The sequence below is a fragment of the Calliphora vicina genome, chromosome 1 (assembly GCF_958450345.1).
Source record: "Calliphora vicina chromosome 1, idCalVici1.1, whole genome shotgun sequence".
NCBI classification, from domain to species: Eukaryota; Metazoa; Arthropoda; class Insecta; order Diptera; family Calliphoridae; genus Calliphora; species Calliphora vicina.
This window is the reverse complement of record NC_088780.1, coordinates 86,909,900-86,931,571: the sequence shown is the minus strand read 5'-3', so window position 1 is coordinate 86,931,571 and position 21,672 is coordinate 86,909,900. Positions and strand designations below refer to the sequence as shown.

Below are 21,672 nucleotides of genomic sequence, written 5' to 3'. Positions count from 1 at the left end.
CCATTTATTTCTAATATTTTCTGAAACATAAAACGATGACAAAAAATATACGCTTAATGTCTCTATTTTCCCTCAGTTTTGATGATTCAAAGACAAAGACCATAAATAATGAGTTTAAATAAATATAAAGCCTGGCGCCAATATTCTTATAATTATAATAAACAAATATTAATGATAGTTATAAATACAAAAATAGTTTAAAAACAGAAAGGACATTTCAACACAGAAATTATGAAAAAACAAATATAAAAAGAAGCTCAAGTTATTTATGAAGTTTTGCTATTCGATATGCTTGTATATAATCTAAAGAATAATAGAAAATTGCACAATAAGACTAATGCAATACTAAAGTATAATAATAGAGTGCACAAATTACGTTTAAATTACTAAACATTTTATAATTTAACACCTATATCGATAACAATTTTTTAAATTCCACAACATATAAAAAAACATTTTAAAACATTGATATGACGTTAATTTTTTGATCGTAGAAAGCAATGGTAGTCATAAAGAAAAGCTCAATGCTATTTATTGAGCATTTTAGTTTTTTATTTGAAATTTTTTATGAATTTAATGACATTCGTGTTGTTTACAAGGAAATAGCTGATATTATTCGTTGCCTGGAGGCGATGAGTGCTGATCTTAAATCTAAAATAACAGTTCCCACTCACCCCTAGTGGTTCGTAGCAGCTACACGCAGAGAAAAAAAATGGTTGTGGTAACCATAAACTAAGAGCAACATATTATGATAAGATTTGTGAATGTAGTCCAAAACATATTATGATCATTATTAGTATAATAAAATATCATAATATGTTCTGAAATAATCCAATTATGATAAAAATCAATCACAATATGTTTGGAAATAATCATATTATGATATAAATTAATCATAATATGGCACAAAGTAATCATATTTATGACCCAATTAAATTATTATGATACAATGAAATCATATTATGATCCAAAATAATCATATTATTATTAAAATTTATTTTTGGAAATACTAAATTTTAATAGGTTTTAGTTTTAGTTTTAAAGTACTAAATTCACAATTAAAATATTATTGATAAAATCAAATTTATTGTTATTCGCTCTAGGAAAGTTAAAGATAATATACAAATAAAACTATAGAGCGAATGGGAATTACAGACACTCAAAATTTACTTGTAAAAATAACATATGTAGCTTAGACAAACACCAATACTCACAAATTGTGGGAAAACAGACAGTGAACATATTTTGTTTGCTTCTTAAACATATTATGACTACGCGTATATAAACTTAACATTTAATGGTTGTACATAAAAATAATATGTTTACCTAAATAACATTATTTAGTTGTTCGAAAACCATATTCATATTTATAATTGCGATGAAAATATAAACGTTTACAGTAACTATAATATTGTTGAAATTAAATTAAAACAATAATTATATATTTACCACAACAATATATTGTTACAGAGAACATAGCATATTGGTCGTAACCATGTCGAACCATGTTTTTTCTCTGCGTGTACGCAGGGGTTCTTTTAGGAGTCCGAAAATATTGCACTGATGCTATATTCGGCTGTTCTGAATCTATCCTACATCTTAATATAAAAAAATTTATTTATTAGGGTGGGTCAATATGTGAAAATGAAATGAAAAAAATTAAAAATGAAAGTGACAGGCGTATATCAAAATCGGAATCTACACAAAATTGTAAGAAAATTACCAAAAGAAAGTATGGATCTAAAATTAAAACCTAGCTCCCGCCGAGAGACATAAAGATTAATGATTTGTTTTTAAAAATTTCTTAACTGTGTATTTTAAAGTCGTTCAGCGGGAACTTGGTTTTGATCTTAGACCCATAGATTCTTGGGGAAATTTTCTTTGAATTTTTCGTAGATTACGTTTTTGCTATACGCCTGTTGACCTAAAAAAATTGACCCACCCTAGTATTTCTATTTGTTAAGATCCCTTTTTTATCTGAAAACTAATATCTTTGGAATTTGAACCTTAATATACACAAAGAAAACTATTTTAATGTGACAACCTAATTAGTTGCCAGTCTTCATTACCGTAAGTTCAAGTTATGGCTGCAGAATTTTAGATGGAGTAACAAATGATTATTTGTTTTAATCGCTCTTTACTAGATCGGGTTCTAGCTGCACAATCGAATCATTCAACTGGTAAAAAATGCTGTTGCTACAATGAATCCGGTACCTCTGTGTAGATATATGTAGATCTTATATAAGTGTTTTCAAATTTTAGATTTTCTTCAAAAATATTTAATATCGTTTCAAATTTCTATGTTAATGGCGACTGGAGAAATGCGACTCAAAACGTAACTAAACAAATCGAATCACTTTTTCTCATATATTGTTTTATTTTCTTAATAGTTGGCCCCAGAAAGAAATATTTGATCAAAAGTTTTGTATTAAAGCATTTTATTTCATATATATTGCTCCAAGTGCTTTTAATTATTCATATAAATAGGTAAAAAGAGCTAAAAACTAACAGAACAAATTAAAACAAAAAAATATTCACATTTTAGTTTCACTCGCAAAGAAAAGCGCACCTTGTATGTAGTTAGTTATAACGACTCAAACCGAAATTATAACCAATATTAAAAACGCGACGCAAATCGAATCGACATGAATCGAAATTACGCAATAACTGCGATCTTTTTGTATTATTTCCTAGATATATGCAAACAAATTTGCGAATTTAAAGCCAAGTTGACTTGAAAGTAGTCGTCTAAGGGCCATTATTACAACTTCGCGTTATAGTTAAAGGTAACTTTAAGCAATAGAAAAATATACCTTTAAAGGTAACTTTAACTATAACGGCAAGTTGTAATAATGGCCCTAAGACAAATAGTTTATTATAGGTGAACATTTGAATGGGATATTAAGAACCGATTTTTTTAAATCTTGTTTTCGTAAGTTCTGTTTCGATTTGGACAATTATTTCAACACATATAATTTCGAAATTATTTTAGCGCTTCCAAAAGTTATTGTTTAATATATTTCTTATTAACTAAATTAATTCAATACCAAATTTCTCATGACTATATCAGAACAGAAAACATAATAAAATTAAAAGTGTTGTGGTTATAAATATGATTTGTTTTCGTTATTTTTAAAAATAGAAAGCTAAAACTTTGTGAAAACTCAATTTTGAAATTTCTGGTTGTTACGCCCTTTTGCATTTCAGGTGACGATATGCAAATTACTATGGCTTTCATAGAAATAAACTGTTTTTTTGGATCTTCTGATCCACATAGGTCATTTTGCAGGCGTGACGATGCAATGCGGATCTGCAGGTAATTGAGGGCTTCGGAAAACGTAATCAGTTCTACGACAGTTCTCCAGCAAACATGTTTCTTTTTAACTTTTGAAAACTCAGAAAATTGTAAAAAAAATAAAAAATAGATATGTTTGATGGTGAAATATACACATTGGAATGTCCTGAGTTTATTCTTTCTAAATTCACTTAAATTCAGTTGATGATCAACTAAGTTACTGGCTTATAAGTGCATAATGATACTAGTTCTACCTCGAAGTAGCACAGTTTTGTTTATCGTTATTAACAAAAATTAAAAAGAAGTTGACATAAGTGGTAATATACTACAATACATTTAAATTTATATTCATTTCATAATGATAAAATCATCATGTTCGAAAAAGAAATGACATTTTAAACAAATATTTCTAACATAACCCAGCAAAAATTCTGTGAATTTTGATAATGACACCTAGTTACCATATACATTATTTTGTAATGAGTGGTGGTTACCCAGCACATTATTTTATTTAATAGAATAATTACTTATTTATATACAGGTTGGTAATGAAAACGGGACGTCAGACGTTCAACACCAGTCAAAGCCATGCATTTTTTTGTTCATCGCTAACTTACGATAAAATAACTCGTACATGCAGTTATCAGCTAGACACAAGCAAAAATGTGTCGGTTTGATTCCCACACAAGACAATATTTTTTTCGTTTTTCTTTTGCTACATATTCTTGTTGTGAATGTACTGAATGTAAGTACATTTATAAGCAGGACCCATGAGTTTTCAAACAAAAATAACTAGTGTTTCAGTCAAATAATAAGTAGTTATCAAGTTGCTCCAATATTACTTGCTGATTTACTAGGTAAGTAAAGTTTTTGCTGGGAATCTAAACAATTTTTCAAATTTCAACACAGTTGCTTGCCTGATGACACCCCTAGACATTTCTCAACATTTGAGTGTTAAGTAGTCGCAAGTTTATGGATCGGTAGGGACGTTGAATTTTTCATTTCAGTATCTTATCCAACTATTTCTCCCATTTAATTAAAGTTATTATTTTATACATATAAAATCTTTTAGAATTATTTTTTATTAAATCCATTTTAAAGTATTTTTTTTTTCTTTTTCTCACCTCTCATCACATAAAATATACATATATAGAGTTAAATAACATTTAAAACAATTTAATTTTTGTTTAATTTTTTCCTTTTTATATTTTGTTGGAATTTGTAACTTATTAAATTTAAATACTGTTGGAAAACTTTAAATTCGAATATTATTTGATGTTGCGTGTGAAATGAAAATAATCGTACAAATTAATTTTATGTAATTGTGAGAAATTTTTTAAAAATACTGCTTTCTTTAGCATTAAATTAAACATTTTAATCAACTTTAGATTTTTATTAATATATAAAATTATTTTACATGATTTTTTGCTGCTGGTTTTGTTTATATTTTAGCCTACAAAATAACAATACAAGACATTTATAAATTTATTTAATTGGGTTTTTTTATTTGTATCTTTATATATTTGGCAATAACAACAATTTCAGATGTAAATTTTTATTTTATTTTTTTTTATATTTTGTTTAAATATTTAAAAATATTGGACCTTTTGATATATGTATGAATTAAGTTTTTAGTTTGTTTGTTTATTTGTGTTAAATAGGATTTGATTTTTCTTAGTAGCAGTAGTGTTTTTCAAAATTGAAGTGTTTTGGAGTGGAGAATCTTTATTTTTCTATATGTATGTATATCAAATTGCTTTAATATATTATTGTTTATTAACTATTTGTTTAAATTTTAATTAACTATACATTTTTTTTTTTTTTTTTTTTTTTTGTAGAAATTTAGAAACCATTTAGAGTAAAAATTGTATTTTATTTTTTTGTTTGTTTTAACTATTTTATAGTACGAGTATTATTCAAGTTGCAGTATTTATGTTTTATGTAAAGGGACCCATAGTGTTGCAATTTTTTTTTGGATTTTTGTATTTAGTTCTGAGAAACATTTAATATGTATTTTATAGACTTATAACAACATCTAATTATTTTATTTTATGTTATTAAATTTAATTTTATTCTATGGAATAATTTTAAATAAGAGAACAATTTATTTTACAATTTTTACACTTAAAAAAATTATAACTCAACTTTAGATTTGTTTGTATGAACTTTAGAAAAAGGTGTAACCACTATTGAAGAGAGGGTGTGAGAGTTTAATTAAAAGATGAAAAGGTTTTTACTTTTCAATGCCTCATTACTCATTACATTAAATTTGCAAATTTTTCCTGGAAGCAATATTTTGATTTCTTTCAAATTAATTTTCAAATCGAGACTAGCCCAATAATATATACACTAGAGTTAATTTAAAAAAATTGATTTGCGGGTATCATAATTTTTCTAAAGGTCTTTGCGGAAATAAAAATAATGGCGTCCTTTTTTTTGGAAAATTTTCACTCCTTGTGGTGGTTCAACGCACCTAAAGACGCGCATTTTGAGCACATTTTTCTGTAGAGCAAAAACGGTTGAATATATTGCAAATCTGATTTCACCAGTCGATTCTGAATCAAAAATTAATACAAATAATGTTTTTTGAATCCTTAAAAATAGTTCCAAAAACCCACAACAGGGGGCGCAAATCTCATAAAAAAAAATAAAAAAAGGCCTTTTAGTTTTTTTAAACATGCTCGATGAAAAGCCATTTTAAGCTTAGCAAAACGGCACCAATATTTCCTTTCTATCACTAACCATTAAAAAGTTATGTGGCTTCAAAGTTATTTATTTAACAAGAAAATAATAATTTGTAAAAAAAGTTTAGAAATTTGTTTATTAGCTTGCCTTAACAAAACAGTTTTAAAGCTACATAACTTTTTAACGGATTGTTATAGAAAGGAAATATTGGTACCATTTTGATAAGCTTAAAATGGCCTTTCATCGTGTATATTTAAAAAATCTAAAATACTTTTTTTTATTTTGTTTATGAAATTTGCGCCCCCTGTTGTGGGTTTTTGGAAATATTTTTAAGGATTCAAAAGACATCAATTGTATTAGTTTTTGATGCACAATCGACTGGTGAAATAGAATTTGCAATATATTCAACCGTTTTTGCTCTACAGAAAAATGTGCTCAAAATGCGCGTCTTTAGGTGCGTTGAACCACCACAAGGAGTGACAATTTTCCAAAAAAAAGGACGCCATTATTTTTATTTGAGCAAAAACCTTCATAAAAATGATGATACCCGAAAATCAAATGAAGTGACCTGCTCAGAAACGAAATCTAATATACACATTGTTGAAAAACATTAATATTTTGTGAAATGTATGTATAAATATTTGATTTAATTGAGCTTTCACATATTTTGATATGTTTAACTGTATAAGAAAAAGGAGGCAACGCTTTTTCATAGAAAAGAAAAGGACAATAGTTATGCATTTCAAGCATTGTAAATTGCATGGGACCGTTGGTCACCACACAACATATTTTTAGGCATAGGGCACAAATATTTAATAAATTATTTCTTAAATAATTTCAAAGGTTCGCACTGTGGTTCCAAATCAAAATCTAGGTGGACAAAATTATGATAATCGGTATCTTCAGAGTTTGGAAAAACGAAGTTTTTTCGGAAGCTGACAATCTGCTCTCCTCCAATACAAATGGGTTTTTCAATTGGACATTGCGTTTTATCGACAGAAGCGCCGGAAGTTCAAAAAATGTTTAATCATATTTTCGTTAATTTTTTTTAATATTTTACTGCTTTACCAAATTACATATATCTCAATTGTTTTACCATATAGAAATTCATACTTCAAAACAGAGATAAACATTGATATATGCATTTATTAAGTGTATATCTTATATTTATGGGCCTCTCGATTTTCCTGTTATAGTCCTTCAAACTTGGGTCTCAAATATAATGATATTTTTTTTCTAAGTTATATAGCTTTCCAAAAAAAAAATCGTCGAAGCCCGTCCAATGACTATATACATCATTTAAAGAAACTTTTGGGGAATGTCTTTGTAACGTTTTTATTGTTGATTTTTATATATCTAGATCCTACTGTAGCTTGAAATATAGTAAATAGAGATCTTTTTAAAAATTTAGTTTCAGAAACACATGAAAACCAATTTTTTAATTTTTTTTATTAACGATTTTTATATATCTAGACCCTACTGTAACTTGAAAAAAAGTTTATTTTTATATCTAGACCCTACTGTAAATTCAAAAAAGTTTATATTGATCTTTTAAACATTTTTTTTGGAATCGGAGACACCAATTATATTTAAAAAGGGCGCCAAATAATTTTGTCCACCTAGATTTTGATTTGGAACCACAGTGGTTCGAAAGCAATTTTCAAACTTTTTATAATTTTATTAAAATGATTCTAAATATTAAAACTAGATTTTGGGGATACATTTTGTGTTTTCATAATGCTTTATTTCGTTTATTTAATAAAAATGAAGAAAAGCTTATATTGAATTTATTAGTAAAAATGTATAATAAAAAAATGCCATTGAAAACTGAAAAATGCAATTTATGAAACCATTTCTTAATTAAATGCATGTCTTAATTAAAAGACAAAAAATATTACATAAATGGAATTTAGCATGAAGAAGTGTTAAATAAATTTAATAAGGTTTCCAAAAGATTGTCTGAAAATTGTATTTTTAAGAGATTCACTGCAATTTATTGTTAGGGGAAAAGCTCTTCAAAAAACTTTCCCAATTTTTATTTTTGATTATGTAGTTGACAGAGGACAAAATATTTTTCAAATGCATCTTAAATCAAGCTTTATAAATTATGAATATTTAAAGTAATTTATTAAATCGTGAATAAAATCGCGAGTTTTTCGAAATTTAAAAGAATGAAAATAGAAACGTACGGAGTACTCCATACATTATGTGTTTGTTTATGAAGAACTAAGGTAATAAATTTGTGGACTTTTGGAAATGTTCACCACCTTAAAGTTTAAATTTGTTCATATAATCCTAAAAAGTTTTAAACTAGCTAAATTATTTTATTTTATTCACACAAAAAACGATTTATTAAAACGTTATATACATACTTATATAGGAGATTTCATGTTAAGTAAACCAACTTTTAAAATCGATGTCTTCCGATCGGAATTGGATTAATTCAGACACAATTTTTCAACAAGATCTGTCAAGAACTCTGTGAGTTAGAGGGGGTCAACATTTTACATTTTGACCAAACATGTGTTTTTTCTCATCCACTTAACTTATTACCAATTGTTCTTAGCAAAATGTGTCCCAAATATTTTAGATAGCTATTACTTCAATCTTTCGAAAAAAAAATATTTAAAAAAAAAATAAAAAAAATTTAATATTTTTTTTCCGAAATCAAAAACTTTTTTGACATTTTTTTTCAAAATCGCTCTTTTTTCTTAAAATAAAGCTTAGATATTTCCATTGAAAACCTATTTGGTCGCTTAGTGGGATGGGAGTTCGATATCTATCAAAATAAATGTTTTTGTTTTCAAAACCTAACTTTTTTTCCACAATTTTTTTTGCTCAAACGAAAGCCTAGGTCCATTCCTTTAAGAGGATTTTACTCGCTTAGTGGGATGCGAGTGAGATAGACAAGTTTTGACTTTTTTTCTAAAATCAAAAACTTTTTTGACTTTTTTTTACAAAATAGGCCGCTTTTTAATTTTTTTTTTGCTCTAAACATAGCTTAGGTTTATTCTTTTAAGAAAAAATTTTTTTGATTTCGGAAAAAAAAATATTAAATTTTTTTAAATATTTTTTTTTTGTTGAAATATTGAAGAAATTCACTTGACATGAAATCCCCCATACCTATATAAATACAAAATTTTGTTCGATTTTCTACATACTCTTTTTGATTTATTTTTAAAAAATGTGTCACTAGGATTTGTGAGGCGATCTAAATTTGATTTGCAAAAATAGAATTTACAGTTTTGGTGGAACGAAACAGCATAATTGTTTGCAAAGTCTTTGTGGAATAGGGTTCCTTTGCTCAAGAGAACGTACGTGGAACAGAAAATTGCAAAGACTTTTCAAATTAGACTTATCAATCTCAACTTATCACTTATCAAATTTTATAGTTCTGATAAGTGCAAAGTTGATAAGTTGTTTTGTGGAATAGGGTCCTGTTCTGTAACATGTTCTTATATCCGATAAAAACTAAATTTCAAAATGTTGGCATTTCTCATCTCTATAAGGTGGTTACTTCTTTTTTTTAGTAGACATACGCACATTAATTTGTAAAAAAGTGTTTTTCTTTCTTATATTTTTTTTCATTTATGTTTTATCATGTTGTGTTAACAAATTAATTTTTAATTTATCAAAAAAAATATCTCTAATTAGGTTTTTTTTATCTGATTTTTATTTAGCTGTAGTCATGTTAATCTAGCTTGATTTTTTTAATGAAATTAATTTAGTTCCTTTCAAAGGACTACTTGTATGTATTCTTGGTTGTTTCTCATTTATTATAATTTTATGTTTGTTGTTGTCCTAAAATTATTCAAAGAATTTTTTGTTTTTGTTTTACCAAATTATTTAATTTTCATTTTATTTTTAAATTTTGTTTTGTCAGTCTTGTTTCATGTTTTTCAGATTTTAAACCTCCGCTTTATTTAAGCAATTTTCTTTTCTTCATTTGTCTGCAATGAAATTTTTAAGATATTTTTTTTTATTTAATTTTTACGATTTTGAAATGTAAGAGATTTGGGAAAAAAAAGAGAGAGAAAAGAAAGAAAACAAAAATAATAGAAGAAAAATAGCATTTTAATGAAGCTGTTTGTTATTTCAGATTAATTTTTTTTATGACAAAATTTATAATAATAATTTCAATGCGCATTTAATTTTTATGTTTTTTTGTTTAATTTAGTCAATCTAGTTTATAAATGGATGCAATAACAAACGAATACCAAAACGGAATGAAAAAAAAAACTATAATTTAATGAATTACAACAAATATTAGAATTTCAACACCAACAAATACGTTTCACTTTTCAAAGGGAATTTTTTAATTTTGTAATTTACTAAGTAATATGTATGTAAGTATATAAAACAATAAATTAAAAGTTAAAGGTTTTTTGTTTAAAGAATACACGACATTTAGAATTAAAGAAAATTGTTTATATATTTATTTCCCTCCCCCAGCCCACATTTTTTGGCAGGGGAAAGCGGAGTATTTTAAAATTTGTTCATGCATATTTAAAATTGTCTGTATGATACAGGAGGAGTAAGATGTTTCTTTTTTTTTTGTTTAACTTTATTTTATTTGTTTCTTTAAAAAAAAAATATACACATAAAAAGATATTTAGATAATAAAATATTTAAAATTAGTTTTAAATGGGTTTTGTACATGTAAAACCTTTTTATACAAATGTCACTCTCTTCTCTCAAACTCAAACACAAAATTTTAAGTTTTCATCACACGTGCGAAAACTGGCTACAAAAATGAAAAATATACAGTAAATAAATATACTTTAATGGCAACTTATGCTTTATGACTTTAAAATGCCAACAAGACCTGTGCTAAAATTCTAAACTAAATTCGAAAAAAATATCATGTTTTTTATGAGTTTATTTACAACTAAACCTCAAATTTTAAGAACAAAAGCTAACAATTCCAACTGTTTTTCTCTTATTTTAACCTTTTTTATGAGAAATTTCAAAAAAATTGGTTCAGCAATTTAGGTATATTTGACTAGATTCTAAAACTAGATACCATCTATTAGATAAAAGCAAAACTTCACTTTTCTGAAATTTGGTACAGCTTATCTTGAGTTTAACAACTAAGAACAATCAATTTCCCTTTAACATGCATTTTATTTTTCTTATCTTTGAAAATACTTTCTGAATTGTTTGTGTTGTAATATAATCATCCAAACCGGTCAACAAATGTCTGTCATTTAAGCGGTTTTTTAGTTATAGTGAAAATTGCTCAGATCGAATTTAAAATTGTATCGCTAATAGGCGAAGCCTATCTTCGCATAGGCGTGGCTTCAAATATTTGTGCCTGTATGTCAAATACTAAGTTCAGCACTTACACAAAATATTTATCAAATTAAAGTTGTTTCAATGGATTTACAACGACTTATTACCCGACATAGAAATTTAGATCGACAATGGGCTAATTTCTGGCAAAATATGTTTGACCTGATTTTGAAAAGAAAAACTGAACAATCTGGTAAAACTCATTAAGCTTCAATTCAACACTTCGTGTAGGCTCAAAGTCTGGAAAGAGCAGACAATTTGTTCATTAAAAAAACTGAATACTTGTTACAGTTGTACAATATATTTGGGATTACTGAAAACTTTAGAACTTGAGGATTAACATTTTAAAGAAAAAATGTTTCGATCAATTTACACTACACTATAAATACTTGAAATTTCATATCGTAGTTATTTTTAGTGAACAAAATTAGTGTGAAATTGGAATACTTAGTATTGGAAAAGATTTTAACAAAATTTGGAATTTTTATAGATCAAAAGGTTGATATATTTTGCCTAAAACTGGGTAAATATTGTTGAAACATTTAATTAGTTTTATAAAAGATGCCGCTGTGTCGTTATTTATCTTCCAGTTTCTAAAATACATATTGGGCCATCCAAAAATTATATAATTCTTATAATAGGGGCTTTGCATTTTATGAGAAAAAAATTCCCCGGGAGTTTTTTCCCTTTTCTTTTTTTTAACATAGAATTTGAATAGGAAAAATGAGAAAAGGGAAAAAACTCCCGGAGAATTTTTTTTTTCATAATTGGGCTGATAAATCTTTTGGGTCGATTATGGATGGCAAACGATCTTCAGTTGCGTTGTTACTTGCCTAAATGGGATTACAGATGGCAACTGGCAGCTGTCATTTCTGTTGCCAAATTAGCAACCAGAAATTTATGGTTGCCCTCTGGCAACGCAACTGAAGTTCGATTGCCATCCATAATCGACCCATTAAGGAGTACCACAAGGAAGTGTTCTTGGACCTACCCTCTATTTGATTTACACGTCTGATTTGCATACGAGCGATGAATTGACTATTTCTACATTTGCTGATGACACCGCAATTATTAGCTCGCATGAAAACCCATATATAGCATCTAGTATACTAGATGGCTACTTAAGATGTGTGGAAACATGGTTAAACAAATGGAGAATACGTGTAAATGAGTTAAAAAGCTAACATGTTACGTTCACACTGAGGAGGGGATGCTGTCCACCTGTCACACTTAACAATGTTAATATACCTAAGTCCGATTATGTTACATACCCTGGACAGAAGACTTACTTGGCGCCGTCATATAGAAACCAAGAGACTTTACATGAAGTTAAAAGCATCTAGCCTTCTCTGGTTAAAAAGTGACCAATCAAAGTTAAGCCTGGACTATAAAGTCACCCTGTATAAAATAATTTTAAAACCAATTTGGACATATGGAATCCAATTGTGGGGAACGGCCAGTAATTCCAGTATTGAGCTTATACAGAGGGCCCAGTCGAAAATTCGTAGGACCATGACGAGTGCACCATGGTACATAAGAAATGAAAACATCCACAGGGACTCGGAAGTGCCACTAGTGAAGGATGAGTTTAAGAAAGTCCGCTATAAATATATACTGAAACTGCAATCCCACCCAAATCCGCTTGCTCGGCTTCTCGCACAGAGCCAAACCAGATCAAGGCTTTGTAGAGGAGATCTAGCACCCCGCTAAGATGAGGTAAGCAATTCTCTCTTTAGAGAGCAATTAGTTTTAATTTTAGTTATAAGATTTAAACACTTATTGTTAGGCCTAATGATATAGGCAGATTCAATAAATAAATAAAAAGTAAAACAAAAAAAAAATTTGGATGCGTGTAATTTTTTATTGAGACCAGATAACTGTATGAAAATGTCCTCGAGTTCATTTAGAAATAACTGATGTTTAAGAAAAATCGAATCCCTACATTTAAAAAACCAATAAAAAGTCGGCCAAAGAATTACAAAATATAAATTTGAACCTTAAAAATATGGATCTAAAAGTGATGTATATATTCGATTTCAATTATTTCTATCATTTCATGTAAATTCTAAATATAAAATTTCATGACTTACTCTGTTAAATCGAAAGATTTTGTACATTGGAAGAGGTTTGTTTACTCGATAGTAAAACGAGTAAATCATGTTTATTCGATTTACAGAACACCGAAATATGTTTTAGAAATCGTTACTTGCGTTCGATTTGCAGTAAGGGGGGAATAATTTTGGTGATTTTTCAAAAAAGTTGTAGGTCCGAGGTCACCCACTTTAATAAAAGTGCTTTTTGCCAATTAATCAATCCAAATTTATCAAAAACTATTCGTTTTGTGTAATAATTCGTACAAGCTGAGATCAAGCTCACAATTTTTAATTATGATTACTACAAAATATTATTTTTAACATCTATTATATATATCCTTAATGTAAACCAAAGATCTTTATAAATCTAAAAAAAATAACTTAAAATTAAAAATACCTAAAATTTTCAAGAATAATAAGAAACGCAAACTTTACTCTAAAGAAAGAAGAAACACATTAAAAATAAACTAATGGAAATGGAAAGCAAAACACATAAATTACTAAATTTATATATAAAATTTTGTTTGCAGCTTTAAATGAAAATAAAAAAAATATATATTCATATAAATAATAAATATATAAAAAAAAAATACACGAAACGATACACAGAATCTATTTCCATTTATTTAGATGAGATTTTAATGACTTTCAACGAGGGTAGGAGTAAAGAAACAGAGTGAAGTGTAGTGGAAGAGAGGAAAGTGGAATAATGTTGTTTATAACAATATGATTATTTACGAGTTCATACGAAATAAAAACAAAAAAAATAAATAAATTCATTTACACATAAATATATAGAGTATGAAATATTAATAACATTTAAATGGTTAAATTGCGAACAACAACAACGAAATAAAATAAAAAAAAGAACTAAATAATAAAATTCGAAATGTTTATGGTGAGAAAACATGTGTAAGTGTGAAAACGGAAGTCGTAGCAAAAAAAAAAATACACAAATACAAATGAAAGTTTCAGTTCATTTTGTTTAAGAATGATTTCTTCATTTTTTTTTAAATTTAATTTACGTTTACACAACGTTATACGTAGATTTTTCAGCTTTTATTTTTGTTTGTTTGTTTGCTATATAAATTAATGCAAAATGTGTATGAGTTAAAAAACAATTAGCACTAAAAAAAACACGGATTAAGATTTTTATGTTTGAAATGGATTAAAAACAGAAATGACATCAAAGGAAATGAAGAAAAAAACATACAAACACACACATTCAATTAACAGGGTGGCATATATATTTTCATACATACATTTATACATGTCTGTAAGTATGTTAAAGTAGTATATGTATAAAGATGGTTAAATGAGAACAAACATTTAAAACAGACACGCATAATCACACATACAAACGAGTTATATTAAAAAAAAGGCAGACACAAACACATACATACAATTAGTAACATTTATTAAAAAAAAAATATGTATATTTATATACAAAAATATGTAGATATGTAATTGCATATATGTAGGTTTTCAATTAAGTATACGCCTACATACACACAAATATTCATTTACAGCTAGTGACAATTTAATGGTAAATTGGTTAGAAATTTTAAATTTCATGTCTAATTATTTTGTAATTTTTGTTAACACCATACAAAATTTAATTTAGTAGATTTTCTATTTCTTAAAAAATTGTCCTGGTATGAATGTTTAATATCACAATTATATGCATTTGGCTTTCAGTTTATGTCGCGTTCATGATATCAACCAAGGAAAGCGTTTCCTCAAAACTATCCTATCATGCTTGCAACAGAGAAACGTACATTATCATGAATTTATTAAACCTAGAATATGAAGCCCTTTTAAGGACTGAGATCGAAATATTTTTAACATACATATATGTTAATAAAAACGAAACCACTAACCTTACAGTTTTGATTTTTGTTTTATTTGATTGAAATTATTATTACAATTTACAAAAAAAAATATTTTTATTGTTCGCATCACTAGTGGTAAAATTTTGAAACTTTTTCGGAAACCCTCCATTATGATTTTTATAGTGCTTTCTGTCACTTTGTTGGAACAGGTTGTCCATCTCCGTTTAAAATCTACCACACTTTTGGACACCTTTTTGTGGTCTTCAATTCACTTTTAACAAGAGCCCAATATCTCTCCACTGGCCTTAGCTCCAGGCAGTTTAAAGAATTTGCAGTTCTTGGTACAAATACCACTCAAGACCTTTCTTACCATTGTGACAGGATGCCAAATCAGGCCAAAAATAAGTGGACACATTAAGAAGTCTTATGAATGGAAGCATCCTTTTCTGCAAACATTCCTTGATGTAAATTTCGGTATTTATAGAGCCCTTTGTAACAAATATTTGGCTTATTTTACCGCAACTGCATAATGCTTGCCATACCATGAAATTTTTGGGAAAATGTTGTCCTTTTGGGTCCTAAACTTCTCTGCAACATTCCCTCGAGCATCAGCAACAGAAAAATATTGACACAGAAGCTGCGAAAAATTTTCCATATGTACGTTTCGTCATCCGTTATGCAGCAGGCATATAAAATTTGACATCAATTTCCGTGCTCTGTCTTTGGCCTCTAAATTTTTAGCAGAGTTCCTGCCAGGAACTTTTTGAGCCTTGTATGTTTTTAAATCTGCATTGGCTTTAACTTTTCGTACCAAATAGTCCGAGTACTGAGTTAACCGGACTGCTTTCCTATCGGAATTGATGGGAGTTCTTCTGAAAATTCTTTCTATTTATTTGCTTTAGAAACATCATGTGCACCATTCTTTCTACCGGACCAGGTTTTCTATCAACGGACAAGTTCTCACGCTTCTGTTTAATAACATTCACAGAGAAAACAGATTCGTGATAGCAACCGAATTTGTTGCCAATCGAATGATTCTACCTTAGTGACCGAATTTTACAGTTGTGCCTATAGAATTTTAATAGGGGTAACAAAAGTTTGGTTGCTTTAATCGAAATTCTTCTTTGTCAACTGTCTTTCTGTTGATAGAATCGAAAAATTCTATATGTACAACCATATCATTCGATTGGCAACAAATTCGGTTGCTATCACGAATCTGTATTCTCTGTGTTGGAATCAGTTTGACGTCAGACCTTTTTTTAATAATTTTAGTACGCACTTTTTTGTGGTCACTCATTTTAATGAGCTTAACAACAAATGAATATAACTGACATTAAACGTAATAACTGACATGCTGTACAATGGTAACTTGATCAAAAAAAATTAAATAACACTTGGGTTAGAAGTTTTAATAAAAAACGTGTGTTAAGAATTTTACGATCTCAATCCTTAATTAGCTTTTAACACTAAACTTGGCCCATGAATCCACTTTTCTTTATGCAAAAATCTATTTTGTAAATGTGGTTTCAAACAACAAAGTGTATATCGTTAGTTTAGTGTGCAAACGTGCTAAGTCCTTTATGAAAAATTCTACAGGTTAACAGTCTTCTCTGTTAGTTATAGTAAATGCCGGGAGCAAGCATTGTTTCCGTATCATTTTAACAGTTCAATGTTAACAACATATGATTTTTATTTAGCAAGTTGATTTCTTCTTTTAATGTGTATTAAAACAAGACAAATATATAGTTTTAAGATTTTATACATCAAAATGTCGATTTTGAATCTCACTCTTCCATGTAAAGAAAAAAAAGACTCAAAAAAGACTCAAAATTCTACAGGAGACACATTTTATTTATTTGTTATGACTCATAATCAGAAATAATCACAATTTACCCCATTTCCAATTGTATTTCAAAAGATTCTAATTGTATTTCAAAAATTTCCAATTGAATTTCAGAATTTTGTAGTTGTATTTAAAAAGAATTTTCCAATTGTATTTCAGAAATTTCCATCTGTATTTCGGACTTTTTAATTTTTACTTAAAAAGTTTCTAATTGTATTTCAAAATTTTCCAATAGTATTTCAGAAATTGTCATTTTTGCTATTAAAATTTTCTGAAATATAAATGGAATTTCTGAAATATAAATGGAAAATTCTGAAAATTAATAGGAATATTCTGAAATTTTTTGAAAGTTTTTTATCCTCTATCTCCTCTTTAGGGGTCAATTTGACCCTTTCAAAAAGGACATTTAAGGATTAAAATATTCTACGAAAAGTTTTCCCAAAACTGAATGAGAAAAGCAATATACGTCAAATCTCTGTAGTGATGGTTATGAAATAGAAACCATATTTTAAGATAAACTGTATTAAAAATTTGATTTATAAGGACAGCGTTGCCAATTTAGTTCTTTTGACACTATTTTGTTAAAATGGCAAAGTTTTAACTTATGATTTTAACAACAACAACAGAGTCGACGGCAGTGCTGATACACAAAAATCCAGCCGACAAATTGACAATTTCATGTTTAATGTCCTATATTTTGCCAGTAGTGGTTGTGAATTGTACAACAAATCCTCGATTCACGGCTGGTCCTATATTCGCTTATCGAATGAACAGATGTTTTTACTGCTTCGAAAAGCAGTATGAACTTTAGTTCGATCGCTGATCATATGTATAGAGATTTTGCCCTTTTGCTTAACGAATCTGTTTCGAAAGAATGAATGTAGAATGTATTAGCGTTTTTACCCATTACTTCTGAATGCATATACTATAGGATTCCAGGGATAAATCCTTTGTACAAGACTTATAAGATTGTTCAAAATTTATATCGTATAGATACAAATATTGTTTAAAAATTTATTTTCCTACCAGCTACCATTAAATTGTCACTCACTGTTTATGTGTTAAGATTTTTTTGTTTGTTTGTTTTCTTCTAAACTGTTTCTAACAACATACCTGTGGTGTCTGAGGCTGTGAAACGGGTGAAGTTGTTGCCGTTGAGTTCTGTGGCGATGTTCCTGTTGCCGACGGTGATGTTGGTGATGGTGCCGGTTGTATGGCTGGATTTGTATCCAATGTATGCTTCGATATGACAACCGTTGTAGTCTTTTGTATTTTATCCTGATCATGATGTTCGGATGGTGATTTGGGTGGCACTGAAGTGAATGCATCAGCAGCTCGTACAATTTCCAAAACCTTGAAAAGTAAAGTAAATATTGCAACAAACAACAAACGAGATTAATTTCTATTCAATTCATAGTTAGTTTAGCATTGCATTTATTCTATCTTAAATATTGACTCAAGTTCTTAATACCACAAAAAGGAAATTTCTGTTGCTGTTGGTAGGATTTTTTAGTTACTTTTGGGTAAAAGTTTCATTTCGTTTAGCTTCCTACGCACTGGTATACAAATATTTTAACACCGAAAATTCTTAAATAAATGTAAAATATTTTGCAGATCTGGGCAAATTGGATTGATTACGTACTTAAAATTAATTTTATAAACACCACCACAAAACTATTTAACGAAATGTGGCTATGGTAAAATCTAAACATAAAGTTGTTGTAGTTGTTCTCTATATAAGCTTTGTTCGTTTACATGTCTAGTACAAATAGTAAAATAATAGAAACAAATTCTCAAAAATATAAAAACGAAATCCGAACAAATTTTAGCTTTGTTTGAATGCATTTTTGGTCAAAGTAGTTAAGATAAAAACCAGTAAGAGGGCTATATTCGGATGTGCAGAATCACCAAATTATAATTTAAAATAAAATTTTTAAATATTTTTAGGTAAACAAATTTTTATAACAATTTTTAAATATCTATTATTGGACAATTTTTAAATATCCATATTATATTGTCTATTATAGTTATATCTCAGATATTTATGGCCCGATTGTCTTGATTTCGAGCCGGAAAATTCCAGATATATTGGTGCATGAATCATATATGTATGTAAGTTATTTGGGGGCTACGGAAACTTGATTTCAATATACAGACGGACATGGCTATCTATAACGATCCAGAATATATATACTTTGTAGGGTCGCAAATGAAAAATGTAGAAATTACCACTCATAGTGAAGAGTATAAACATTTTGTCAAAAATGCAAAAAGTTAACGAACTAAATACAAGCAAATTTTTTTATATTGTCATTATTTGGAGCAAAAAAAAATTAAGCTTTCCTTGTATGTAGACATAAAAAGTATATTTTAATTGTTTAAGTTTTTATAAAAAGTTTAATTTTTTTTTATTTTCTTCGTAATTTTTCAAATTCAACAATAGTTATTTTAAATTTTTTCTATGAAAACCAAATTTTGTTTGCACATTGTTTTAAAGACAATTTTATGTAGACAAAAACGTGACATTACTTGTTAAAATCGGTTCATATTTGCAAAAGTTATTAAACTTTTTCAAAAAAGTTCAAAAAAATGTACCGTAAATTATTTTACATACATATATTCTTTTTTGTATAGTTTTTATTCATATGCGCTGGGGAGAAAATACTAAGAAAGGTATTAATGAAAAGTTGAATAACAGTTTTCATCCGATTTGAAAAATTAAAACCATGTCTTGTTAAGAACTACATTTTTTTTATAAATTGATATACATTTTTATAAGCCTCCATATCAAAATAATCAATGACAAGCGACTAAAATCAAAAAAGTTGATAAATTTTGTTTTGTTTTTAGATATTCTTAACCAAAAAAATACTTATAATTTACAAATGTATCAATAAATATATGTCATTTTAAAGCGTAATCAGTTTTCTTTAAATCGGACAAAACTTGACTGAGTTACAGGTCGATAAGTTGACGAACATCACTGAAAACGGTTTTTTCAGAATAACTTCTGAATTTGAGGGTGTTTCTGAAATTTATAGACACAATTTTTAATGTACTCAGCAAGACCTATAACACACGCTAGGTATTTTTCCAGGTTTTTTTCCATCGTAGCACCGTGTAACACATCGTGAAGAAATTGGACATAAACTAGTTTTATATGAACCTAAATCTTTCTACCAACTTTTGTGAGGATCGGTCCATAATTTATCCTATTCCACATATTAGCTCTATATAACTGATATTAACATAAATTTTGACATAAGTCATATAAAGCTTTAAGACTTTATCCAATTATGTTCAGCTCGGACCATAATAATTCCCCATAGAATGCCAAAACTACATATTGATGGTGGGTTTACAAGATTCTGCACCGCCGAATAAAGCATACCTATTAGGGTGGGTCAATTTGTTCGTGAAAAAACGCGACAGGCATATATGAAAATCGGAATCTACACAAAATTCTAAGAAAATTACCAAAAGAAAGTATGAGTGTAAAATCAATAAATAGATCTCGCTGAGAGACTTCAAAATATACGTTTAAGAAATTTCATTGCCCAACAAATTGAGACTTTTTGATTGGAACAGAATAGCGACCCTATAATTCTGAAAGGGCATGTTGAGTAGATCATTTTTTTATACTAAACTTATAGTCCAGCTGGTCTGAATTATTTTTTACAGTGGGTCAAAGTTTTAATTTTTTGATCAAAGGGTGATTATACTAACTGAAAAAATTGTTGTAAGTTAATGTCTGAGAGAATTCTTATTGTCAGATTTATATTGTGGAATTTTATGGGGATCATTTTTGTGGAAGATATTAACACTCCATCTCCACTCTTTAGGGGTCAATTTGAGCCTTTTTTCGAGAAAATAAAAAAAAAATTCTGAAGACCCCAGATACCTTCGGGATCCAAATCTTCAATAATTCTGTCAAACATTATATCCTATTTAAAATCAACAAAATCGGTCCACAAATGGCTGAGATATGAGGAAAAAACCAGGACTACCTCGATTTATTTACCTATTTTTGACCTACAGTGGGGAGCTCAAATGAGTACATGTTTTTAGAAGAAGTAATTTTTCAATAGGATGGTGACCCAATACACACGTCAAAAATCCTAAAGAATGGTGTTCCTAGAAAAATTTCTTATTAATGCAGTTATCAGCTCAATGTCCTGAGTTCAATCATATTGAGAATTTTTAGTGAATCGTGAATTGGCGGTTGAAACAATACCGATTAACTCCTTCCAATTTGTACGAGCTTTAACAGCGGATTGAGCAGTGTAAAATTATATTTACGTAATAAAGGATTTGGAAATTTTTTTTAAAAAATTCATTTCTTCAGTTATTGTGGGGTGCTTGAGTAAATGCGAGTTATTTTAGTTTTGTCTGTTTTTTTATTTAGAACTGGATGTTTTTTGTTTTGAATTGTAATTCATTTTGTTACATATTAGACATAAAATAAATGACTGAAAAAATTTTTGGATTTGCTTTATTAGTTTTATTCCATAAGAAGTGCACAAAATAGAAACATGTACTCATTTGAGCTCCCCACTGTATATCTGGATTACTATTTCATTAATATAGACAATATGGATATATAATAATAGATATTTCAAAGACCTTTGCAAC

General features: G+C 28.1%; 1 protein-coding gene across 4 annotated transcripts in view; it reads right to left on the bottom strand.

Moving 5' to 3' along the window:
* scrib (scribble) overlaps positions 1–21,672 on the bottom strand; it is a 444,246-nt gene that overhangs the window by 101,615 nt on the left and 320,959 nt on the right. For all 4 annotated transcript variants that reach the window (XM_065515081.1, XM_065515077.1, XM_065515078.1 and 1 more), the window contains exon 25: positions 18,154–18,393. In XM_065515081.1, the coding sequence (XP_065371153.1) occupies positions 18,154–18,393 (240 nt within the window). The remainder of the gene's footprint in view (positions 1–18,153; positions 18,394–21,672) is intronic.